Source organism: Oncorhynchus clarkii, chromosome 24 (genome assembly GCF_045791955.1).
Source record: "Oncorhynchus clarkii lewisi isolate Uvic-CL-2024 chromosome 24, UVic_Ocla_1.0, whole genome shotgun sequence".
NCBI classification, from domain to species: Eukaryota; Metazoa; Chordata; class Actinopteri; order Salmoniformes; family Salmonidae; genus Oncorhynchus; species Oncorhynchus clarkii.
In genome coordinates this window covers 7,977,484-8,004,163 of record NC_092170.1, presented here as the reverse complement: position 1 = coordinate 8,004,163, position 26,680 = coordinate 7,977,484, and the positions used below count along the sequence as shown (strand labels likewise).

Sequence of the window (26,680 nt, the reverse complement as noted above, 5' to 3'; positions counted from 1 at the left end):
TAATTACGTTTAAATTGCGATGCAAAAGCTGTGATTTTAAAACACTGTAGCGTGTACAGTGATTCCTTTATCAATTTTATGGTACATGATATGTTCTGCAATCTTGCAGTTGTTGTTTTCAGTTTTCGAGCATATGCTTTAATAAATACATTTTCTACGGTATACAAGGGAAGCCTAAGCAGTGCCTGCTGTATTATTCCAATATCCTATATGTGAACTGTCTCTGTGTGGTTAGTATCAACATGATCCTACAGGGAAATGAAGTGGGTGACAGTACAGCATACCAAGAGAATTCTGAGCCTGGGTGGGTTGTGGGTGGGTTGTGGGTGGGTTGTGGGTGGGTTTGCATAATGGAAATGTTTTTTGGGTGCATATAATTTGCCAACCGATGATGGTGTGTGTGTGTGTGGGGGGGGGGGGGGGGGGGGGGGTGCTAGAGGGATGCGACAATGCCATCACTTCCGTCTGTACAATAGCTTTTCTATAGTTAATGTTTGTATGGTCCTTAACTGTCTTTGTAAATGATACTTCATTTCATTACATTATCCCAAGGGAACTGCATACTAAATGCTCACATAATTGATTATCAACCATAGCTGTGCCATGTATAGTCATTGTCCCAACAATGTGTGTTATACAGCTCATTTGAACAATTACAAAACAAGGCAGACAGGTATATTAAACGTACACTGACTCACCCATTTGCTTATGGTTAATGAGTTCCAGCCAGGGCTTGCTAATCGATCACAGAGGTGCAACACTGTGATTTCCTTACAGAGACAGCAGGGTACTCTTAGGTACTCTACACTGGTCGATACAGACTGCATGGTGAAATTCAAAGTCCTTTGACACCAACCGACCACTCATCTCACCTGACGCCTGACTTCCTGTCTTGCTACAGACTTATACTGTACACCCGCCACCCGGAGACATTCCAAGGATGGCTTTAACCCTAAAGGCACACATTAGTATTTTTCAGGCCGCGGGAAACACAAACATATTTGACCTTTCTAAGGAGCCCTGGCCTGACACTTAGGCGGCCGGAGATGGAAGATTCTGCAACATGCCAACGAACCATAAGGGAGAAGCCAGGGGAGATCCAAATAACTTGGCCCAGTTTGAGACAGACGAAGGCAGTTGTGGATTTTACCCCGTGGGCTGATGGGTAAGGAGCTGCTACTTTAGCCTTAGAGCAGGCACACAGGGGAAGAACAGGGAGTCCGAGAATGGTCATACAGAGGAACACAGGGGACAAGAAGGTAAAGGTTGAAGAAAGTACAAAAGGTAAGACATTATTCAACTGGGGAAGGTCCTAGACTAGACACATTAAGTAGTACACAATGAATAGTGGATTAATGACCTTGATACTATCCCTTTTGGACTGAACCCCTCCGAGTTAGTATAGGCTTTATGGCCATTCAGTAAGTCAGACTAATCTAATCGGATAAAATAGGCAGGAAAACGAAACGTCTGCTGTTTATTCCTCCCAAAGACCAAGACAAAACATAACGGTTAGACAATCGACATCTGGCAGAAAAATGACTTATCAAAATAGATCAATTGTCAACTAAACTGACTTTTAAGGCTGAGGATTGAAGGGTCACCTTTGTATTACAAAATAATGGATGAACACCACACAGAGAATTTAGAATGACAGGGGTATTTATGCAATACTTGCAGTAGACATAATCCTGTTTTACATAACTCAGATTATTGAGCCTGCTTTCTGAGAACTCATAATGGGTGGAAGTCGAGTTTCAGCCGAGATACATTTTTTCTACTATCATACTAACATGCATGGAGTACTCTCTGATTGTAGGACCACTAATGTGTTAATATCCAGGACTAATCAGTGATTATTTAAGGAAGGAAATTAGCCTACTGCAATCTTGACCCACTTAACTCTAATTTGATACTATTCTGAACCAAAAACTCTGGCTCAAGCTTCATGCATACTGTAATACTGAAAATGGCAGGGGGAAAAAGCCTCTGCCATATTTGTAATTGGATCACACATCAGGATTTCCACTTTGAGTCATATAAAATGCCTGTCCACGGTTCCAGTGACAGCAGCAAGTACTTGAAGGTTAAACCATACACATGGAGGAGGTATACAAAGCACCCGTGACCCATTTTCCTCCGCTGCTTCCCCATGTATCTAGTTCACCCCTAAAAAAAATGGAGACGGTGGGTGAAGACATGTAAGTGTGTGTGTGTGTGTGTGGGGGGGAGGGGGGGGAGGGGGGGGTACTGGACAGATGGAGCCGTGTGGGCATATTGCTGCCCAGTGGCAGATGGGTGCACAGCAGGGTTGGCAGGGGCAGCGGTGGCCCTCTTCGACAGGTTACGTGCTCCTCATCCAGCGCCCTGGCCCCTGAAACCTGGCCTCTGACAAAACGACGGTCCCCCAGGCCACACAGAGAGACAAAACTGTCCACAGCACACACACACAAACAAATCTCATCCACTTCTAAAACACATTGTGTTGGTATGACAATTTATACAAGGTTGAATTAGCTACACTGCTAAAAATAAGGATGTTGTGCAAAATATACAATCCTTTTGTAGGGCTATATACAGTTGAAGTCGGAAGTTTACATACACTTAGGTTGGAGTCAGACTCGTTTTTCAACCACTCCACAAATTTCTTCTTAACAAACTATATTTTCGGCAAGTCGGTTAGGACATCTACTTTGTGCATGACACAAGTCATTTTTTCAACAATTGTTTACAGACAGGTTATTTCATTTATAATTCACTGTATTACAATTCCAGTGGGTCAGAAGTTTACATACACTAAATTGACTATGCCTTTAAAGAGCTTGGAAAATTCCTGAAAATGATGTCATGGCTTTAGAAGCTTCTGATAGGCTAATTGACATCATTTGAGTCAATTGGAGGTGTACCTGTGGATGTATTTCAATGCCTACCTTCAAGCTCAGTGCCTCTTTGCTTGGCATCATGGGAAAATCAAAAGAAATCATCCAAGACCTCAGAAAAAAATTGTAGACCTCCACAAGTCTGGTTCATCAATGGGAGCAATTTACAAATGCCTGAAGATACCACTTTCATCTGTACAAACAATAGTACGAAAGTATAAACACCATGGGACCACGCAGGCGTCATACCGCTCAGGAAGGAGATGCGTTCTGTCTCCTAGAGATTAATGTACTTTGGTGCGAAAGTGCAAATCAATCCCAGAACAACAGCAAAGGACCTTGTGAAGATGCTGGAGGAAACAGGTAAAGTATCTATATCCACAGTAAAACGAGTCCTATATCGACATAACCTGAAAGGCTGCTCAGCAAGGAAGAAGCCACTGCTCCAAAACGGCCATAAAAAAGCGAGACCACGGTTTGTAACTGCACATGGGGACAAAGATCATACTTTTTGGAGAAATGTTCTATGGTCTATGGTCTGAAACAAAAATCAAACTGTTTGGCCATAGTGACCATCGTTATGTTCGGTTGAAAAAGGGGGCGGCTTGCAAGCCGAAGAACACCATCCCAACCGTGAAGCACGGGGGTGGCAGCATCATGTTGTGGGGGTGCTTTGCTGCAGGAGGGACTGGTGCACTTCACAAAATAGATTGCTTCATGAGAAAGGAAAATTATATGGATATATTGAAGCAACATCTCAAGACATCAGTTAAAGTTAATGCTTGGTCGCAAATGGGTCTGCCAAATGGACAATGACCCCAAGCATACTTCCAAAGTTATGGCAAAATGGCTTAAGGACAGCGAAGTCAAGGTATTGGAGTGGCCATCACAAAGCCCTGACCTCAACCATATAGAATATTTGTGGGCAGAACTGAAAAAGCGTGTGTGAGCAAGGAGGCCTACAAACCTGACTCAGTTACACCAGTTCTGTCAGGAGGACTTGGCAAAAAATCACCCAAATTATTGTGGGAAGCTTGTGGAAGGCTACCTGAAACGTTTGACCCAAGTTAAACAATTTAAAAGCAATGCTACCAAATACTAATTGAGTGAATGTAAACTTCTGACCCACTGGGAATGTAATGAAAGAAATAACAGCTGAAATAAATCATTCTCTCTACTATTATTCTGACATTTCACATTCTTAAAATAAAGTGGTGATCCTAACTGGCCTAAAACAGGTAAAATTTACTTTGATTAAATGCCAGGAATTGTGAAAAACTCAGTTTACATGTATTTGGCTAAGGTGCATGTAAACTTTTGACTTCAACTGTATGAAGTGGTACATTAAATAGTATAGCACACATTTCTGCTAACAATGTTTGTTTGATTCCTTCTGTTAAATGAGATACTATGAAGTCTTGAAAGATCGCAAATGATGCCAGTCCGACTGCATTAGAGACAGTGAGTTGATACATTATTAAGGACTCACTAAGGTATGGTGTCATCTGGTCCTTGTGAAGTCCCAGGAGGAGATAGTGCTGCTCTGCCCTTGAGCAAAGCACTTAACCTGCACAGCTTGTCCAGCTGCACAGACAGATCAGCTGTGCAGTCCACGCTGAATTAATGGAGGAATTACGGTTACAATTGACTGTTGTTATGTGATCTATTTCACTGCATTGAAGTCAATGACGTCATTCTCGAATAAAAGTAACCCGCATTACTGTCCATATTCAATATTTACTGAATGTTTTAACATCCCACCAATATTATGTATATTCTATGCCATAATGTGTCTTAGGGTGTACAGTACACATACACATTCCATACCATACATGTGAAATGTTTAAACGCCACTGACATGGAACTAGTTGAAATTCATATGTTGGAGTGAAGGAGGGAATGATCTTCAGTATTATATGGCTAATGCCACAGTGTTTAGTGGCACGGCACAGCATGCAGACAATGTAGTATCACCAAGGTTGATTTTTAGGAGTCTTAGTCTCCAGTGTATGGGCTACGGGGATGTTTGAACTGCTCACTGCTCCTTCTTCCCTGCGACTGTGAAGGTCAAAGCAAGGACTTTTCTCTCCCCGAGGGGACTGCTGTCTCTCTCTGCTGTCTTGTTCCTCCAAAAGTCTACACTGCCACCTGGGAATAACGACTAAGAATACATGCAAGCCCATAGAAGGAGATCCAGGCTTTTACGAATTAGGGTCCAAGAAACGCTTTCAGGATGTCTAACGCTGGTCCAAGACAACAATGAGGGAAATAGCATTGAGGTTGTCATGGAGACTGGCTGCAAAGACAGCTCGGGCTGCTTTCATAGCATATGTCTGACTTGACTTAGTGCATAGCAACAGATTTTCCTCAGTGCAGACCATTCCCCATTGAAGTTTTGTTCATTTGAATGGCTAATATCAAAAGTAAATACATTGTTTTTCCATCACTTTATCTACAATCATCAATTATCTACACGCTTATCTACATTAGATAGCCATTTGTGCTGAATGCTTTTCCCTCAAGCACCAATAGGCACAGCACGTTCATGGTGTTCAGTTCTTCAAGTAACATTCAACAGAAAAGAAGTAGAAGTAGACAAGAGGAGCCCATTCAAATCAACATGAAGCCCAGGAGAAGAAAAGACCCCAAACATCATCAGCGACAGCTTCCCAAACCCTCGTCCACCTGATCAACGGTACAAGGTTAGTCTCCATTGACAGTACGTCTTATCATTCTGAGCACAATGTGTATTCAACACTTTTAAAGATGACGTACTTCTGTATCGTGTTTCTTCTAGATTGCAGAGGCGGCCTCAGCCTGTTCGGTTCAATGACATATTTCAGCTCTTTGAATGGGAGGGCTGAGTGTGCGTCATGTTAAGGCATTAGTATGCAATGAAGTTGCTGGTGTGGTAGGAGCTTGTTTTGGAGGCGCTCTCCTGCAGCCAAAGCAATGTCAGGGAGGCACTTATTCATCCAAGGGCAAACAACGCCAGAACGCAATGCCAATTCTCATTACATTTAGCGACACAGACCAATTTCACTGTCATCCTTAAACCAATGGACCATTTCTCTCTGCATCGATCTATGCACTTTAATCCCTGTCAAATGCTGAGTGTTATGGGCTTGGAAAGAAAAGGACAGAGAGGAAAGCAGAGGGGGACTGCAGCTTTCCGAGACACCAATCTTAGCATGCCCAAAGTGGTGGAGCTCACGTATAATACATTGATGAGTCGAACCCCTCTCGCGCTTTCTCTCTCTCTCCATTACCACAGAGCAGAGCACCATGGTCCTTGGCAGGTCTGCGTTGCCATGGAAACCCTCACATTGCAGCAGGCTGGCTAGAGAGCGCTGGTTGAAAAGGAGAGCACTACAGAGGGAGAGGGGGAGAGGGAATCGCTGCAGTGATGGGGAGGGAAGAGGGAAGAGGGGGGAAGAGAAGGAGGGGGTGGGTACAGCCGGTGAGATTGGTTCTCCAATGCATTACCCCCACTAGTCGCTCCCCTCTCCCTCCCCTCAAATCTTATCATTTACATCGGTTGGGGAGCGCAAGGCCCAATCCTGCTCTGCAGTCTGGACACGTTGTATCTTAACTTCAGACTGCATTCAATTATTAATCTGCTTCACCAGACAGCAATTACTGTTCAAGCTACCTGCAGCGCATATAGCAAAAACATCCCCATGAAACAATACATCAACGCATAGAGATAGAGGGGAACATACTAAGAATTCTACTAGAATTCTGTTTCACGTCCAGGTGCTTCACTTGAGGGCCTCATTGTCCCAGCTGTGACTTGACCTGGTGACCCTATGGCTAATCCACTGAACACTAATGACCGTGTGCACAATGTGGAGGAAGACACAAGCACCAGAATGGTTTGTTGCTGGAGGACAACGACTGCTCTCCTCAAGTGGATCAAATGGAAACGGACAAATAACCAGTCATGGTTAAATCTGTTAGCCCGTGAGACAGCAAAGGTGGGCAGTGGTGGTGTAAGAGACACCCACAGAACAGGAGTCAATGTTCTGCTGTTGACCTGTTGTGTAACCCACTAGCTAGGAGCCAAGTTATCTGCAGCACCATACCTGAAGCAGATCCCTAACACACACACACAGACACACATTGCACGTGCAATGTGTGAATACATAGAAATATCGCATAAGATCCAACATCAAAGTTCTATTCTCTCCATACCAGAGCTACAAAATTGCAGCTGCTGTAATTCTGATTAGAATTTCCATGCACGTTTTTTAGTTATTCAGGAACAAAATAGTTTAAATAAAAAAAATAAAAAAACATAACCTTTTATACCATTTTTAAAAATGTGTTTTATGTTTTATGGATATTCAACAATATTTTACTCACAAAATCAAACCAACCAAATGCAACCTTCAAAAATACAATAATGTGTCTGAAAAGAGAGGGAAAAGCGGCTCTGCCACAGCCTTGCAGTGAGTAAGTGATGCATACATGTAGTGTAGTGGGAGGAAAGTACAGACATTGAGTCGGATAGCACCAGAGGTGTCTCTGAACTCATTAGAAAACAGGACCACACTCCAGTGCAGAGTGAGAGCAGGCAGAGGCAACCCACCGAATCTGTGTCCGGTAACCAGGGAAGAACCACTGTACCACAGCGCTATCTGCCTGTGGAGCCAGAGTATTGCAGGACTGCAGCAGAATCAATAGTTAATGGTAGCATTGAGGATAAATTAACTACACTGAACAAAGATATAAACGCAACATTCAACAATTTTAAAGATTTGACTGAGTTACAGTTCATATAAGGAAATCAGTGAATTTAAATAAATTCCTTAGGCCCTAATCTATGTATTTCATATGACTGGGAATACAGATATGCATCTGTTGGTAACAGATAACTTAAAACAAAAGGTAGGGGCGTGGATCAGAAAACCAGTCAGTATCTGGTGTGACCAACATTTGCCTCATGCAGAGCGACACATCTTCTTCGCATAGAGTTGATCAGGCGGTTAATTGTGGCCTGTGGAATGTTGTCCCACTCCTATTCAATGGCTGTGCGAAGTAGCTGGATATTGGCGTGAACTGGAGCACGCTGTTGTACATGTTGATCCAGAGCATCCCAAACATGCTTAATGGGTGACATGCCTGGTGAGTACATAGGCCAAGGAAGAACTGGGACATTTTCAGCTTCCAGGAATTGTGTACATACCCTTGCAACATGGGGCCATGCAATATCATATTGAAACATGAGGTGATGGCGGCGGATGAATGCCACGACAATGGGCCTAAGGATCTAGTCACGGTATCTCTGTGCATTCAAATTGCCATTGATAAAAGGCAACTGTGTTCATCTTCCTTAATATACACCTTCCCATACCATAACCCCACCGCCACTATCGGGCACTCTGTTCACAACGTTGACATCAGCAAACCGCTTGCCCACATAACGCCATACAAGCCATCTGCCCGGTACAGTCGAAACAGTGAGTCATCCGTGAAGGGCACACTTCTCCAGCGGCCATTGAAAGTGAGCATTTGCCCATTGAAGTCGGTTATAACTCCTAACTACAGTTATGTCAAGACCCTAGTGAGGACGACGAGCAAGCAGATGAGCTTCCCTGAGACGGTTTATGACAGTTTGTGCCGAAATTCTTCGGTTGTGCAAACCCAGTTTCATCAGCTGTCCGGGTGGCTTGTCTTAGATGATCCCGCATGTGAAGAAGCCAGATGTGGAGGTCCTGGGCTGGCGTGGTAACACATGGTGAGGCCGGTTGGACGTACTGCCAAATTCTCTAAAACAATGTTGAAGGCAGGTTATGGTAGAGAAATTAACATTCAATTCCCGCAGTTATCATGTCAATTGCACACTCCCTCAATACTTGCATTGTGTTGTGTGACAAAACAGCACATTTTAGAGTGGCTTTTTATTGTCCCCAGCACAAGGTGCACCCATGTAATGATCATGCCGTTTAATCAGCTTCTTGATATGCCATACCTGTCAGGTGGATGGATTATCTGGACAAAGGTGAAACGCTCACTAACAGGGATGTAAACAAAGTTGTGCACAGAATGAGAGAAATACGCTTTTTGTGAGTATGGAAATTTTCAGGGATATTTTATTTCAGATCATGAAACCAACACATTTTTGTTTCGTGTGAATAGAGGCACAAGTCTGTACACTCCAGTATGTGTTATCGTCTCGGCTTTATTAGATGATCAAATCTCCCCCCAAAATCCAAATGACAGTACAGTAGCATAATAATTATTTGTTGAACTGCTTAATTGAATGATACTATTATTATTATTATAACTTCACAAAGCCAGATTACCACAAAAAAACAACAGACTAGTCATCATCATGCCTGTTTTTCTTCACCTTTTTCTTCCTTTTTCCAGAATCTTCAACTTCACCATAGGAACTGTCCATTGGTTCAACTTTAACTTCCACCTCTTTTTTAATTACATTAAAAGATGAATATACAGTGTCCTCCACCTCTCCCCTGTCCTTATCCTTCTTTTTCTTCTTCTTCTTCCTCTTCTCTTCTGAGAGCTCAGCTTCCTGCCCAGGAAGTTTATATGGCTCCTCTGGGCTGTGAGTCATCTCTAGCAGCTCCTGCTTCACCCTGACCCCCTCCTCCATCTCCTCAGTCTTTATAAGTTTGTCTTTCTTCTTTTTCTTCTTGCTCTTCCTCTCCTCCCCCGGGTCCAGTGTGACCCTGAGAGGCGTCTCTGGTGTAGACGGCAGCGGAATATCCGATGTATCCTCCATCAGTCTGGAGAGGGTGGGGGTCCTGCTTCCGAAAGGCTGGAAGCGCTGGCGGAGCCCCGGGGGCACAGTGGGGGCTGGGGTGGCTGGGATGGCAATGGGGGTCTGGTTGGTGCTGCAGTCACCGTAGCTCTCACAGATGTTGAGGAGCCCGCTGAAGGCCGGGGCACAGACCACCAAGTCGAGCGTCTGGGGGTGACTGGTGAGGAGATGGAGGTCCGCAGCACCAGAGGGCCCACCCAGCACGCTGTAGATCTGCCTGTTGTTCCCACCACTACACGACTGCTGGGCAGGGGCCTGCATGGTCTGCAGCCCAGACAGAGGCATCTTCAGACTGCTGAAACTGTGGGGGAGAGAGAGATTACAGTGTGTTAAGAGGTTACGCACACCAGATATAGACCATGTGGGTGTAAAGCAATGGGAGTGGATGGTGTCTCACTTCTAATAACTGACCGAGAAATTCTGAGGACTTTGTTAGATATCTCTGTCTGTTATTAGAAGTGAATCATGACACTTCTATGATAATTCATATAAATGGAAAGAAGGATAGCCTACCTGTCCGGGTTGAAACTGCTGGGAGCTTTGATGAGCCATAATTCTGTGTTGTCCTCACAAACCCTTTCGATGAGGGTACTGGCACAGGGTTTGTGGGCAAATGCCACAAAATCAGCTGGACACTGATACCTTGAAGCTGAAGGGTTAAACATAGTTATTGTTATTAGCAAGATAGCTAGCTAGCTAGCGAAGTGAACGTAATCTGTGTGTTTGTTTTGGAATTCGCCATATAATACACAATGCTGTCTGCCCATTGCAGCATCCCTAATTTTGATTCCTAACAGGATTTACTAGATACCTGGCAGACAGCTTTGATGGACTTGATTGTAGTGGCTAACATTAGCTAGATAGCTAGCTAACGTTATTTAAGCTAGAAAAAAACTTACCCTGCTTCCTCCGTTTTTGCGGAACCTCCTCGGTGTCACTTGCCTCATCACTTGACGAAGATACATCGTTTGACATGACCTCTGTGTACTGCTAAAATGTGAAATGTAACTTAGTCCAACTAAATGCGCATGGGTGCAAGAACATGTGTTGTTAAAAAAAAGTCACCTTTGACCTGGATACACTAGCTAGCTCGGTTCGCGAGGATCTGGGCTGCGTGAGTTGCGCATGTCGGTTCCTTTGTAAATATATATTATTTTACATACAGTGTTTATTAATATCCATATGATAACTTTTCGTAAACATTGGTCTGTGTGCAGTCTATATTCGCATTTTAGACGCAACTGATGCTATTCACGAGGCACGTACTCACGAAGGCCCTCGCAGAACGAAAACAATAAATCCCAGAATGCATCATTATCATGGAGTTGTGTAAGTTCCAGCAAAGACAGTCTTCTAGTAGAAACACTTCATAGGCGCAGGCGACCGAAAGGGGGTAAACACTATTTTTTGTGTGTTTATTACAAAAAAAGTGTATCGTATATATTTTGGGGGGTATTTGAGAAGTAACAGAAGCGGCGATTGTTCCTGAACTATTGAAAGCTAAATCTGTTTAACCAGGACCTCAGAAAGCCAGAAAGATAAGAGGGCCTGTCAAATATGTCCTCCTCCCAGTCGTCTTCAAGGCGGCAGTGGTGCTGTTACCTTTGCGATTTGCCTAAGATGCCATGGGCTATGATCTGGGACTTTAGCGAGACTGTCTGCCGAGGCTGTGTGAATTATGAAGGGGCAGACCGTATTGAATTCCTCATAGAGACGGCCAGGCATTTGAAAATAACTCATGGTATGCAGGGTGACAGGTCCCCGGGTCCACAGCCCACCAAACATGGCCCAGGTGGAAGAGATGGACCTATGGAGGGTGGTAGGCCACCTCCTGAACGCTTTGAAAGGGGTAGAGGGGACTACGGAGCCCCAGCACGGCTCCCCAACGGTCTGCACAGAATCGATGACGGGGTCCCACAACAAGATGTCAGTGGACAGAGCCCTAACAACGCCAGACGACCCATGGTGTGTACCGTTCCACCCAATTTAATGACACAAGGCCTTGTGGGTGCTCCGCACGGGTTGCTAGCAGCTGTGCCCGGTTTAAATACCAGAGTCGGGGGAACCCCCCTCACCCTCTCTGCCCCCATGCTGAACGAGATCACCAAGAGGCAGCTGAGCATGGGCATGGGTGTGGCCTCCTTCCTGAGCCCTGAGTTTGAGAAGGAGCTGAGGGAGAAGCAGAGGAACGCAGAGGCTCTGGCCGAGCTGTCAGAGAGTGTACGGAACCGAGCAGATGACTGGGCCGGCCGACCCAAGGCTGTACGAGGGGCCCTGCTCACCCTCTCCGGCTGCACCCCCTTCAACGTGCGCTTCAAGAAGGACCACAGCCTGGTGGGGCGGATCTTTGCCTTCGATGCCAAGCTGACGCTGGACTTTGAGCTGAAGATCTTTGCAGAGTACCCGTGCGGCTCGGGGAACATGTTCTCCAGCTTGGCGGCGCTGGTCAAGCAGATGTTCCACGACAGCCAGAGAGACTCTGGGAGCAAGATGGTCAACTCGGGCCTGAAGTATGTGGAGTACGAGAAAAGGCATGGCGCGGGGGACTGGCGACTGCTCTCTGAGCTACTGAGTGATTCGGTACGGGCCTTTAAGGACATCCCCGGCCCTGACGTTCTCCCCCAGCCCTACCTGGACACCAGCTGCTCCATGCTGCCCACAGCGCTGTGTCACATGGCCCGCTCGGCACCACCAGCCCGCCTGCGCCGGAGGAAGGCTTCCCCAGAGCTCCAGGGTGGAGAGGTAGTGACCACAGAGGAGCAGCTCCGGCAGCACTGGCCCATGGGGATGTACCCGGGCATGGCTATCCACCTAGCTGCCTCCTCCCTACCCAGCACTAGCCAGCCACCTCCTCACCAGGAGGGCTCGGCCTCCCACTCCCACAGCAGCGACCCCTCCCCCATCACAGCACTGATGAGCGTGGCTGACAACGCGGGTGCAGCCGCTGGCCAGTCACCCAGAGAAGCCCCTAGCAGCAGCAGTAGTGGTGGTGGAGGCCTGGGCCACTCCTCCTTGGCAGTGAGACAAAGCAGCAGCAGCCCCATGGCAGCCTGCCCTGCAGGGCAGCAGCGCCACCTGGCCTCCAGGAACGGGGAACCCCAGGGAGCTAGCAACTCTACAGGGGCCACCACGGCAGCTCTCCCCCTGGCTGGGGCCTCGGACCAGGGAGCAGGGGACCCCTCCGGCTCCTCTGGTCCCCCTCTCTGCTGCACCATCTGCCACGAGCGCTTGGAGGATACTCACTTTGTCCAGTGCCCGTCTGTTGCGACCCATAAATTCTGCTTCCCTTGCACCAGAGACTTTATCCGGAGCCAGGGGGCCGGCAGCGAGATGTTTTGCCCCAGTGGAGAGAGGTGTCCCCTGGTAGGCTCCAACGTGCCCTGGGCCTTCATGCAGGGAGAGGTCACTACCATCCTGGCTGGAGACGTCAAAGTGAAGAAGGAGCGCGACCCCTAAATCCTCTGGGACACCTGACTGTAAGATGCAATTTCGCTACATCTTGATTTCATTTGAATTTGTTGTCTTGGAATCAGTCTTTAGGCCAAAGTATTCTCTATGTAGCTAGGCCATAGGCTAATTTAGTGTTTGTGACGTGCTTTATGATAGAGTATAATATATGATATGTAGTATAATTGTCACCGAATATGATTAGCCACCCGAATATGGTTAATCTGTTTGTTTATGTGATGTCTGTCTGGACAGAAGGCTGTTGACGCCTGAGTGGAGCAGCAGCCTGGTGCCTGCAGATAACGACAATCTCAACAGTTTCTCGCCACTTCACAGCCAATCACCACGACAATCCACCAGGTTTCCCCACCCCACAGCCAATCACCACGGCAATCCACCAGGTTTTCCCCACCTCACAGCTAACCAACATGACAATCCACCAGGTTCTCCCCACCTCGCAGCCAATCATCATACACCTCTACCTCCATGGGGCAGGCCTTACACTACCACACCACTGTCTGGTTGGATAGAGGGTGACCATACCCCCAGCCCTTGCTCACCTCTAATACCTAATTCACCCCTTTGTCCCTCAAACATCAACTTATTAGTATTAGTCACTGACTTTATAAACCAGTGGACCATCTTTGGGAAGTATGCACTTCATATAGGGCTTCCGAGTGGCGCAGCGGTCTAAGGCACTGCATCTCAGTGCTAGAGGCGTCACTACAAACCCTGGTTCGATTCCAGGCTGTATCACAACCGGCCGATTGGGAGTCCCATAGGGCGGCGCACAATTGGCCCAGCGTCGTCTGGGTTTGGCCAGGGTAGGCCGTCATTGTAAAATAAGAATTTGTTCTTAACTGACTTGCCTAGTTAAATAAAGGTTAAATAAAATAAATATGTCCTGTTTATAGTTGATTTTAGGTCTGTTTTCTGTTTCGTGGAACATCTTTCTAATAGATCTCTGAGTGGCATTGAAAAAGACTGATGACTTCCCTAAACCTTCCAGCAACGTATAGACTTGGACTGTTCCTCTTGTGACCGTTTTTTGGAAGTTTGTTTTGCGTCACATTTGCCCTTTACGTAAAACTGACTTTTTACTGTCACGGAGCTAATTGTTTGCTCTTTGCTGAAACCTCAAACCAGCAGTTAATGTATGTCGCCATCGATTTATAAGACAGAAACTGGGACTTTCAGTGCTACGCGATACAATAAGATGGCTTTCACAGTGCCCAACAAAGATGCTTTATCCAGCATGTAAGAAGTGGGATGGATACCTCTCTATTTTATACTGAATGTAAGACCATCTCTCTCGATGGTAATATATGTGCAATCTATAGTTTTGATACGATACTGCTTGTGTAGCCTATACACGTGCGTAGAAACCAAAGATAGATTCATGTTAAAGTAGATTTACAGTGCCTATAGAAATTCTACATCCCCCTTGAACTTTCCTCACATTTTGTTGTGTTACAAAGTAGGATTGAAATAGATTTCATTGTAAAAATGGATCAACACAAAATACTCCGTAATGTCAAAGTGAAAAGAACATTTTGAAAATGTTTTACAAATGAAATAACAAAAATAATGATTCACTGTTATTCAATGTTGCGTAATTATTCACCTCCTTTATTTAGGCGAGTCTAAATTAGTTCAGAAGCTTGACGTAGGCAAAGACTGGGGAGGTTTTCAGGATGAAAAGAAACGGGATGGAGCTAAGCACAGGCAAAATCTTGAGGAAAACCTGCTTCAGTCTGCTTGTACACCAGACACTGGGAGAGAAATTCACCTTTCAGAAGGACAATAACCTACAACACAAAGTCAAATCTAAACTGGAGTTGTTAACCAAGAAGACAGTGAATGTTCCTGAGTGGCCAATTTGCAGTTTTGACTTAAATCTGCTTGAAAATCTATGGCAAGACTTAAATGGCTGTCTAGCCATGATCCCAAACACCTTGACAGAGCTTGGAAGAATTTTGAAAAGAATAATGGGCAAATATTCCACAATACATGTGTGCAAAGCTCTTTTGAGACTTACTCAAGAGACTCATAATCGCTGCCAAAGGTGATTCTAACATGCATTGACTCAGGGGGGTGAATACTTAACCAATCAAGGTATATTAGTGTTTGATTTTTAATTAATCTTAAAAATAATCATAATAATGTACTTTGACATTATATTACAGTATTTTGTGTAGATTGTTGAAAAAAAAAAGTGAATCCAACTTTGTAATGTAACAAAATGTGAAAAAAAAGTTCAAGGGGGTTGTAGACTTTCTGTAATCTTACTACTTGAGTGTTAAATGACTTTATTATTTCAATATGTGCCAGGGAAATAGTGGGTGAAATGGTTCTTATTAGGATAGTTATAGGTTATCTGTTAACTGAAGTTGTAGAGGGTGTAGAGATTAAACTAATATTGTGTACTTTTATGATGTTTAATTTAAAGGAATTTACTCTATGTAAAGTCAAAGGTTTTTTTCTATATGGACTGAGATTCAAGTTTTTCACGTGATCCTCTTGATTATTTTTTTTTAAAGTTCTATAAAATCCCTGTTTTATGCTCTATTTTACCAATGAACTTAACTCTTTGAATTGTTTAAAAGATAATATATACATGTATATCAAAATACTTCTCTGTCAGGTTTTCCTTAACTTTTTATGTTCGTCACCAAAATGTAATATATTAATTGAATTATCAATTTGCAAAGCTGGTGCCAATCAATACCTTACCATGTGCATGTGTAAATATGAAATTGAATGAGAACAAGACATCAAGCCATTGCTGATCACATTGGCATGAATGTATACTGTACACTAGTAGCTGTATCTGAAAGTGTATGTAGTACTAAAATTAGGCCTCTTAGTTATCTAAAATACAGTAAGTCAAATGTAGCCCTCACAACAAAAAAATAATTTCCTACAAAAGTACTATGTCCATCCAACTTTCCTCAAGTGATTGGGAGTCCCACAGGGCAGCGCACAATTGGCCCAGTGTTGGCCAGAGGTAGGCCGTCATTGTAAATAAGAATTTGTTCATAACTGACTTGCCTAGCTAAATTAAAAAATGCATTTTAAAAAGGTGCATTTAATGGCTTCCTCTGTCTGAAAGCACTTGTAAAAAAATTTTAAAAAAATTATAATAATAAATAATCATACAAAATAGGAGTATTTTGTATTTGGCCCCTAAATTAGTAAAGATGGTCTTGGATTGATTGTCTTGCCTTTCTATTATTATGGTCCTGTCTGCCATGGACTCCTGTTGAGTTGCTTATCTCAACACAGTTCAAGGTTAAAGCTTGTATATTCCAACTCTATTTCTACTTGACACTAGCCTATTTCTGCCCTTATTTTTTTGTTATTTAAAAAATAAAAATAAATCCTTGAATGGAAACCTACTCTGGGCGGCAGGTAGCCTAGTGGTTAGAGCGTTGGGCCAGTCACTGCAGGTTGCTAGATCGAATCCCTGAACTGACAAGGTAAAAAATCTGTCGTTCTGCCACTGAACGAGGCAGTTAACACACTGTTCCTAGGCTGTCATTGTAAATGAGAATTTGTTCTTAACTGACTTGTCTAGTTAAATAAAATAAAATAAAACCCTGAAGGTCGGCAATAGGACTGGGTGTCCCTTTTTAATTGTTCATGCAACTTTCAATTTCATTTCATATACAGTACTAGTCAAAAGTTTGGACAGACCTGCTCATTCATGGTTTTTCCTTTTATTTGACTATTTTCTACATTGTAGACTAATAGTGAAGACATCAAAACTATGAAATAACACATGGAATCATGTGGTAACCAACAAAGTGTTAAACAAATCAAAATATATTTGAGATTCTTCAAAGTAGTCACCCTTTGCCTTGACAGCTTTGCACACTTGGCATTCTTTCATTCAGCTTCATGGGGTAATCTCTTGGAATGCATTTCAATTAACAGGTGTGCCTTGTTAAAAGTTAATTGGTGGAATTTATTTACTTCCTAATGTGTTTGAGCCAATCAGTTGTGTTGTGAGGATAAGTTCATTAGAGTTACCATCCTCTCAACATCAACTGTTCAGAGGAGACTGGGTGAATCAGGCCTTCATGGTCAAATTGCTGCTCAAGGACACCAATAAGAAGAGACTTGCTAGGGCCAAGAAACACGAGCAATGGACATTCGACCGGTGTAAATCTGTCCTTTGGTCTAAATTTGCAATTTTTGGTTCCAACCCGCCATGTCTTTGTGAGACGCAGAGTAGTTGAACAGATGATCTCCGCATGTGTGGTTCCCACTGTGAAGCATGGAGGAGGAGATGAGATGGTGTGGGGGTGCTTTGCTGGTGACACTGTCTGTGATTTATTTAGAATTCTAGGCACACTTAGCTAGCATGGCTACCAGAGCATTCTGCAGTGATACGCCATCCCATCTGGTTTGCGCTTAGTGGGACTATCATTTGTTTTTAAACAGGACAATGACCCAAAACACACCTCCAGGCTGTGTAAGGGCTATTTGACCAAGAAGGAGAGTGATGGAGGGCTGCATCAGATTACCTGGTTTTCAACAAACCTCAACCGAATTGAGATGGTTTGGTATGAGTTGGACTGCAGCGTGAAGGAAAAGCAGCTAACAAGTGCTCAGCATATGTGGGAACTCCAAGACTGTTGGAAAAGCATTCCAGGTGACTACCTCATACAGCTGGTTGAGTGAATGCCAAGAGTGTGCAAAGCTGTCAAGGCAAAGGGTAGCTACTTTGAAAAATCTCCATTTTTTTTACATTTATTTGTTTAACACTTTTTTTGGTTACTACATGATTCATGATTCATGTGTTCATAGTTTTGATGTCTTCACTATTATTCTACAATTTAGAAAATAGTTTTTTTTTTAATAAAGAGAAACCCTTTAATGAGTAGGTGTGTCAACTTTTGACTGGCACTTCATTGGGTGTAAATGTCACTTTTGATTTGTTATTTTTCATGAAGCTTCTACGTAATTGACGACAAATTTGAAGCTTAAATAAAATGAAAATATAAATACTGCCACGGTTTTATACTGTGTTGCAAAGGTACGCTCGGTGTTCATTGTCTTGCTATGTCCAGTAGATGGCGGACTTTAACCTGTGCAGATCTTGACTTTAAAAATGTGTTGTGAACTACTGCCCACTTTTCTTGTAGTCTACCAGGAGGGTACTTCATTTTCCAATGTTTAGATTTCCCTATATTGGAGGGAAATGGCACAGTTACCGGTTTGTCAAACACGACGCCATCTAATTGATATCAGCCATAATTTCACTTAGATAATAGGTTCCCATCATTACATGACAGAACCTTTGTTTCTCAATGTATTTTACTGTCGGCCTACACTTCTTAAAACCCACCCACATAAAGGTTACCCTAATTGAAAAACGCCGCCTACCAAGATATTGTAGAGGGCGAATCTCAAGTCATAACTTCCCCCCACTAGAAAGCATATTGAAATCTCTGTCTTCCTCTATTAATGTCAACTCATTAAAGCTATTGTTAGCTAATTATTGAGGTGGTAATGAACGATCTACTGTCACATTGGCATTAGAAGCGGCCGACCTGCAGGAGGATGTAGGGATGTGTGTTGGGGGAATAGACCGTGTAAAGTCAAAGGATTAATGAGGAAGTAGTTCTGTCTACTCATTACTCAAATGCAGTACAGCCCGCACAGCATCTTCCTCCAAAGCTCTCCATAATGTAGTAGAATCATTGGACGGGTTATCTATATCTTATCGAAATAGCTGGCCTTCGATTCAAAACAATATAGCCTAGCTATTTATTTGGCCTTGGGAAACAATTAAATAAAATGTTGGCCCATGCCTAAATATACTTGTTCAAAGCAGTGCTCAAACTTGTTTCTTATAGCCGACTTTAATCATGTACTTGGTCAGGAAATAATTGTTCTGTATAGCTTAATTACTATCATTACAGACCGCCATGTGACATCGGCTGATGTAAAAAGGGCTTTATAAATACGTTTGATTGATCTCATTGAATGTGTTAATCGACCTGACAACATTTTGCAAACGGGCGCAAATCGTTGGAAGTGTTAAGACCAATAGGCCTAATAGAGATCATGCATTCCTTAGTCCTCATGATCTTAATGTTGAATCAAAAATATGTATTAATGAACGAATTCGGTTGTATTAAAACTATTGATTAATTGTGTTGTTTTTTTATACATTCAATTATTTTTTTTAACCAAAGTGTCCCGGAGTAAGCTATTTCTGCCTATTGCGCTAAACACGACGTGTCCTTCCTGCGTGTTTCCTTAGCACTTTTCTCAGCTAATCCTGTCGACCACCTATGCGCATCAATTACAGCTCCGTTCATTGGCAATTAGGAAATGCATTGACATTTAGATTTTACTGTCTGCGCCTGACAACGAGATGTGTATTCCGAATCAGGCCAAGGATAGGCCTACACACATTGGATTAGGGCTACATTATTTATTGTTTTTCGTTATTTTGGTTTGCCAATATTTTCATCACTTCATTTTACCTTCAAATGTAACCCTATTATTGCAGACAACAGCCTGTATTGCACATAAATAATTCAATGTTTCGTTCATTGTAATGTTCAATTGGACTTAAACTGTGCAGGCCTACAACGAGGAAGAGCATAGGCTACGGGAGTTCTTCTGAGAAGTCAATTTCCCCAGCAACTAATCATTCTCCATATAGCCCATAGAGCTCCAGAGAAATGTTAGTCGGGGGTATTAACAGCTCTCCCACTGGTCATTCACCTCGGGCTCCCCTAATCAGACCTCCCACTGATGAAGTTAACCCGTGAGAAGGTTATACCCTCTGACTACATCAAGACCTCATCCAGGCCTGGAATAATCCTTTGAGTTGTCGTCTTCATTTCAGATCTTGACCTATTGAGCTGATCTTTTCAATGGTCAAGTGTATTAAAATGAGAGACAAATAAAATAATTTAATTTCCATTGAGCTACAGATTGACTTCAATTGGCGACTCAGAAGACGACTCAGCTTGAAGCAATACTTTATAAATTCTTATTCTAATAATTGAAAGCCATACATTTAGTTTTGATTTTATAATTGTGATGTAAAATAAATTATGAAAATAGCCTACAATCAGACACATCCAGTGAGGTTTAAGCAGCAGTTTGTCGTCAAGAAGTGGAGGATGCATGCTGCAATTGAGATGGATGTGTCTGTCCCGGGCCAATATACACCCTCACCAGGGGGCAAGAGAGGTCTTTTTACGATATTCAAATAGCCTTGGACGATATTCAAATGCCCTTATGGGGCGGGACCTTACCTGCGTTTTTAAGAAGGCACGTCCAACTTTTACTGTACTTGCCCATAGCACATTGACTCACACGGATCAGGGGTTGCACCGGAGCATTCTGCGGACTTCATACGGATCTAGCGTTCCCCAAAGATAACGTCAGCTTAATATAAATAACCTGTTACTCTTGATTATGAAACGATGGATGATTGATAAATCAACGAATAAATATTGACATTTAACTGAAGACCTACTCATAGACCGAAGAAGCATTGTTTTTTATTTTTTTTATTCTAGCCTTCTATCTAGTCAGTGGAACTCTTTCGTTATCTTTGGATTTAAATTGTACTATTTTTTGCCGGTGTCCTGAATTTTGAGCAGACTCAAAGCTATTATAAACTCAAACAGGGATTTGCATTCTCATTCGCTAAAATATAGTTTCTTACTATAAAAAGTTGTATTTGGGATGTTGAGCTCGGTGAAGATGGAGTCTCATGAACTGCCAGAGTGGAATGCCTTCTACAGCGAAGCCAGTGAGGTAAAAACATTTTTTATATATAAGTTTACCATATGGGCTATGTGTGTGTGGATGCTGGATATATGTTTATTTAAAGTCTATTCTAGAGTTTCTTAAAATTAAGTCATTGAATCGAAAGCTCAGTATTTTACGATCACAACTGGCTTTATTTTTATATTTTTCACGTGTGGCTGCAATTTCGTATCTTTAATATAGTAATGTTAGAATTTTACAATTCAACATACAACACTGATGTGATATAATTTGTCTCAATTTGTCTATTGTGTGACCTGTTGAAATTGTAAATGTGACATTTAGAAGTCTGTTTACATCAAATCTATCATCTTTTTTGTTTTTTTTGCAATTCCCTAGTCTGTTTACTAACACGTATTGGCCAAACTATTTAAATATGCAAATTGTGAATGTTAACGCATCTCGGAAATTAAATTAGCAGTTCATTTTGTTAACGTTGGCTACCTCCGAAAGTTTACATAAGCTATACATTTCCTCAAGAAATTCGTGATTAAATGAAAGGAAACTGAAATCCTGTCTTTAATCAACATTATATGCTCTCAAATAAATATTAGGTTACTTAGATGATTGTGTATTTTACGGCTCTGTGATCTTTTTTTTACGCGTATTATATCACCGATAGCCTATGGTCAGATATTTTGGAACGTTTCATTAAAAGTTTGGTTTTATTTGCTGTGGTTTTGTAGTACTTAGTAGTAGGATAACTACGAAATGAAAGGGAACGAATCCAGGACGCGCATTTTCAGTTTATTATTTTGAGTCGTATTTTTTTTCTCTCCCCATTTTCAGGTTTATCAATGCTATGTGAAATCAATATCCCTTTCTCAGCAGTTGTATCATTGTCCGTTTATGCTTTCCATTAGTACAGGCTTTTGGACACAAAAATACAATTACATTATCTGTTGTCTAAACCTATATATCTATATTTTTTTGTTTCCAAATGACTAAATCAACTCTTTTCTGTTTTGTTTTCAGATGTATTCCTCTCCCAGTGTCATGAATTCAATGAGCTCAATGAGCACCATCAACAGCTACATCAACCTGAACCCAGCTTGTTCTCCAGCCACCATGAACATGGGCTATGGCAGCTCTGGGCTCAACAGTCAACTGGCCTCCATGGGCGGAGGGGCCAACCATATGAACATGTCTCCGGTGACTTCATCCCTCAACCCCAACTCTCTCTCCCAGCTGGGCTCCCCAGCCCCTTCCCTGGGCTCCCTCTCCCACTATCAGAACATGGGCCAGCCCATGAGCCAGTTGAACTACCCCTCTCCCACCTCCCTCAACCGGGCCAAGGAGGTGCCCAAGCCATACCGCCGCTCACTGACCCACGCCAAGCCACCATACTCCTATATCTCCCTCATCACCATGGCCATCCAGCAATCCGGCAGCAAGATGCTCACCCTCAACGAGATCTACCAGTGGATCATGGACCTGTTCCCCTACTACCGCGAGAACCAACAGCGCTGGCAGAACTCCATCCGCCACTCGCTGTCCTTCAACGACTGCTTCGTTAAGGTGGCCCGCTCGCCCGACAAGCCCGGCAAGGGCTCCTACTGGGCCCTGCACCCCAACTCAGGCAACATGTTTGAGAACGGCTGCTACCTGCGCCGCCAGAAGCGCTTCAAGATCGATCAAGAGAAGGCTGCAAAGAAGTCTGGCAAGGCCCAGGAGGGAGGCTCGGGGAAGGGGGGCCATGGAGACAGCCTAATGGAGGAGCACAGCCCAGCAGGGGGCTCGGAGGGGGCTGACTCGGCCCACTCTGACAACTCCCACCCTGGTTCCTCCTCAGAGGAGCAGCAGCAGAGGAGCATGGTCCAGCTGGACTGCGCCCCACAGCCCCAGTCCCACGTCCAGAGCACCCCGGTGGAAATCCCCTCCTCCGTGCCCTCCTCCATCTCCCCCTCCGTCCCTCTCCTCCACTCCCAGATCATGGGAGGCAGCCCCCACCTCCTTCCCAGCGCCATGCATAATCTGGACCTGCAGAATGACCCTCTCAAGGCCATGGATCCCCACTACAACTTCAATCACCCCTTCTCCATCACCAACCTCATGTCTAATGAGCAGAAGATGGATCTGAAGACGTACCAGGACCAGGTGATGGCCTACAATTCCTACGCCTCCTCCTCTCCGATAGCAGCCAAGCAGATCTACGACAGCGCGGGACCCTCGGCCATGGACTCTGGGGCCTACTACCAAACCCTCTACAGCCGGTCGGTCCTCAATGCCTCCTAACATGGAGGCCTTCTGGACCACAGCCAAGTGGTGCTGACAAGGACTTTTAGCAGCCTTGAAATCCCAAAATGTAAGATGGCTGCCATTGAAGGGCTACTCAATAGGGACCAAAGAACATTTAGCAGTGTTGATACACACTTCAAAAGGGGAACCCTGCAGTTACATGAAGTCGAAGACAAAGGTAAAACCCAGTGCTGGATTGACACCTATTCATCAGAAGGTCTTTAAAACTGATACATTCATAAATTCACACAGAAGTCATGTCTCCCCTTTGCCATTTTGTTTGCTTTTCTCTTTTTTTTAGACTACTTCAAACTGGGTTTTGGTTTGTTCAACAGACAAGCAGGACTACTTGGGTTGTACACATTGTAAATAGATGGAGCGGGGGAAAGGAGTTGTGCATTTATTTATGAAGGGAAGAAAATTAATATATCTTGTACAGTGCTGTATTGACAAGTTACAAAACAAATGTGACATGAAACAATTTGAGGGATTGTGGGAGTGAGAAAAGGTTCAGGTTACTGCTTCGAGGCAGTTGTTACTGCATTACAGGGAATTCTTGTTGTGTTTTACAACATATTGCTTCATTCCCATTTTTAATATGCTGTTTTAATCTCTTCAAATACCCATCCATAAACACAAATGTAGCTGCCATGGTTAATTTTTACAAGAGGTGGAAGGCTGTTGTTTTTACTGATAAGAGAGCCATTTATTGTATTCTTTTACCAGGTATCCTTTTAAAGACAAAAGATGGCGTCTGTTTAAAAATGGACGAAACTGTGGTAAATCTCATTTCAGCTTTGTTTGTCTGTTTTTTAAAACATTTTCAGAGACCCCCCTTTTATTATCAATAATGAGAGCCTGCTGTTCCCCAGCTCTTCATGGCATAGGATATTTTGGAATTGCTTCACATTATATTACACAACATACCAAGGGTTAGGAGGGAGAGGAGCTATGGTATGTCCGTCACTAAGATAGGAGTTGAATGGAAATGCACTAATAGGACCATTTACATACAGTACTTTGCACGAGATTTCCCACCATTTTACACAGCTGGGGAGGCCCAGTGTGTGTTACAACAATGGTATATAATAACCCCCCTTTTTTTTTTTAACTGCAAATGGCAAACTAGAATTGGATCACTGTAACAATGTCAATGCAACATTGAGCTTTATGTCGCAACCCTCATCCTCAAAGTGCCTTTCGAGATGTTTTGATAATGGAGGACCGATAACTGAATTTTCACTGAAGGAACACTTTTTCAAAGATAAACCATGAGTTTCAGGTCAGAAATGCTGTTTTTTTTTTATTTCTTGTATTTTAGTTTCAAAAATACTATTTAAACAATTTTGCTTTTCAGACTTATATATTGTATATATTGTCAGGTTGTTGTTTATGGTTTGAATGTTGTGATTTGAACTATTCATGTTTTTCTTATTAAAAAGCTAAACTTTGGGGGAGAAACACGTTTGTTGCCTGTTCCGTTGAAATAAATATATACATGAAATTATCTATAGACTTGATGAAATGGGTGTATATGTTATTTGACAAAATCCTTATATGTCATTTCCATGTTCATTTTGTTTATATTTACAATTGGATGGTAACACAGAGGCTCTGTGATGTAGGTCTTGCTGCAGGATGGACAGGTTCAGCTGAATTGTATAGGGTTGTTGAAACAGCTCCCTACCAAATGACTCTTGTATGTGACTTTTGGGTGGGTTAGACTAAACAGTGTTGAACTCACGCTGGCCCTCTGGCCCCAACACAAACTGGGCCAGGCTTCTAGACACTACTTTACTGTGATGGCCAGTGAATCATCTCACAGTGTTTTAATTGGGATTGGGTGCCTTCACATTTGAACAAAAAGTATAATTCTAGTCATTAAAAACGCTCGAACTGCAGTCTGTTTTGTCCTGCTGTTTCAGGATATCCTACTTTTACTGCAAATACTCCTAACTCATGAACTTCCCCTCTATGTATTTGGACAGTGAAGCAAACTTTTTTTAAAAAATTCGGCTCTATATTTCAGCATTTTAGATTTGAGATAGAACGTTTCGTGTTATGTGACAGTACAGTATGTCAGCTTTTATTTGAAGGTATTTTCATACTTATCTGTTTTACAAGATAGAAATGAAAGCGCTTTAGTGCACGTTTAGTATTTGGTCCCGTATCCATTGCACACAATGACTGCATCAAGCTTGTGAGATGTCTTTGCAGTTTGTTTTGGTTGTGTATTGGATTGTGTTTTGCCCAATTAATAACATGGGAGTCAATGAGATGTAGACGTTAAAAATGATACTAACCATTCAAGCTAGAAACACCAAAACAACTTCAGGAAGATAGAATCACTTCATGAATTCATATTATTATATTAGATTTGCAACTTCAAAACATTGAGTCTAGTGTAAATTATGTTGCTTCTGTTCAGATTTTTTAAATATTATTTATAATTTAGAAATGACAACCATTAAATATGTGCATAATTAACATGGGAGTCAAGGGTGACCATGAGAGCTAGATATTCAAAGTGCCACTGCTTTCTTAACCATTCATACTAGAAACACCAAACCAACTTTGGGATGATGGAAACACCACGGCAAGACTTAATTACAGTAAACCTTAACATTTGCATACATGGAAAGTATTTTACAATGATTACACATCATACCATATTAAAGTGGCAAATAGCCTACGTATAATGATACTGAAGATAGGTAATGTACTGTAAGATAAGACACTCAACAGAACAGACTATTCCGACTTACAATAAACCTAGACTTTAGTCGAATATTTGAATTTGCTTGCGTTTCTATTGGTTGGACAAATTCCAGAAAGGATGGAATTGAGAATAAGATGATACATACATCAGTGCAGCATTAATAGATGTTTTTCTTAGAAACGACATTCCTTCAAGTGACCAGTGATTGTCTTTGTGATGTGGCTCTTTGGTTCTTTAAAAAGTATCATTCGTGTTATGTATCAGTCAACTGAGCTCTTTGTCATTGTCTGTGTCGTTCATGGATAGGTTATAACGGCATGTTATTCACTTTTTACAAGACGGAGTCATCCAGGCAGAGGAGAACTTTATGTTGAGTTTTAGTAGAGACCAGCATTCCATTGACAGTAGGACAGCCTTCCACAGCCTTCTTGCTCAACACTGCTCTGTGTTTCCGGAGTTGTCACGTAGGGGTGCAAAACCATTCTCCAGTGTCACGTCGCACTGAGGGAGCCTTTGAAGCTGACCGTAGATCCCACACACACACCACACACACACCACACACACACCACACACACACACACACACACACACACACACACACACACACACACACACACACACACACACACACACACACACACACACACACACTGGCCTGAATCTTTTAATAGGAATCTATGGCCGTTCGTCACCTTCCACACAACATGGTGCAGTTGGTTTGATAAGATAGGCCAGTATTTAGCTGATATGATAGCCACAGCTACACAAAGGTGCATTGGGAACAAGGGACAGAGTCCTGCCCAGTTA

At 42.9% G+C, this 26,680-nt stretch overlaps 3 protein-coding genes across 4 annotated transcripts; 2 read left to right on the top strand and 1 right to left on the bottom strand.

Annotated features, from left to right (window-relative positions):
- Positions 1 to 8,942: 8,942 nt before the first annotated feature.
- LOC139382276 (DNA-directed RNA polymerase I subunit RPA34-like) lies at positions 8,943 to 10,969 on the bottom strand. Its single transcript, XM_071126148.1, has 3 exons — positions 10,566 to 10,969; positions 10,180 to 10,315; positions 8,943 to 9,967 (listed from the first exon to the last, which is right to left on the bottom strand). The coding sequence occupies exons 1-3, from the start codon at positions 10,639 to 10,641 to the stop codon at positions 9,205 to 9,207; spliced, it is 975 nt and encodes a 324-aa protein (XP_070982249.1). The 5' UTR covers positions 10,642 to 10,969; the 3' UTR covers positions 8,943 to 9,204.
- On the top strand, positions 10,747 to 17,808 carry LOC139382275 (interferon regulatory factor 2-binding protein 1-like). 2 transcript variants are annotated; one of them, XM_071126147.1, is made up of 2 exons: positions 10,747 to 13,142; positions 13,369 to 17,808. In XM_071126147.1, exon 1 carries the CDS (start codon positions 11,224 to 11,226, stop codon positions 13,120 to 13,122), a length of 1,899 nt encoding a protein of 632 aa, XP_070982248.1. In that variant the 5' UTR covers positions 10,747 to 11,223; the 3' UTR covers positions 13,123 to 13,142; positions 13,369 to 17,808. The 2 variants fall into 2 exon arrangements, with proteins under 2 accessions (XP_070982248.1, XP_070982247.1); XM_071126146.1 differs by having other exon boundaries at positions 11,006 to 13,142; positions 13,372 to 17,808.
- A 2,622-nt stretch (positions 17,809 to 20,430) lies between these two features.
- On the top strand, positions 20,431 to 25,055 carry LOC139382558 (hepatocyte nuclear factor 3-gamma-like). Its single transcript, XM_071126666.1, has 2 exons — positions 20,431 to 20,904; positions 21,892 to 25,055. The coding sequence occupies exons 1-2, from the start codon at positions 20,833 to 20,835 to the stop codon at positions 23,149 to 23,151; spliced, it is 1,332 nt and encodes a 443-aa protein (XP_070982767.1). The 5' UTR covers positions 20,431 to 20,832; the 3' UTR covers positions 23,152 to 25,055.
- The last annotated feature ends 1,625 nt before the right edge of the window (positions 25,056 to 26,680 follow it).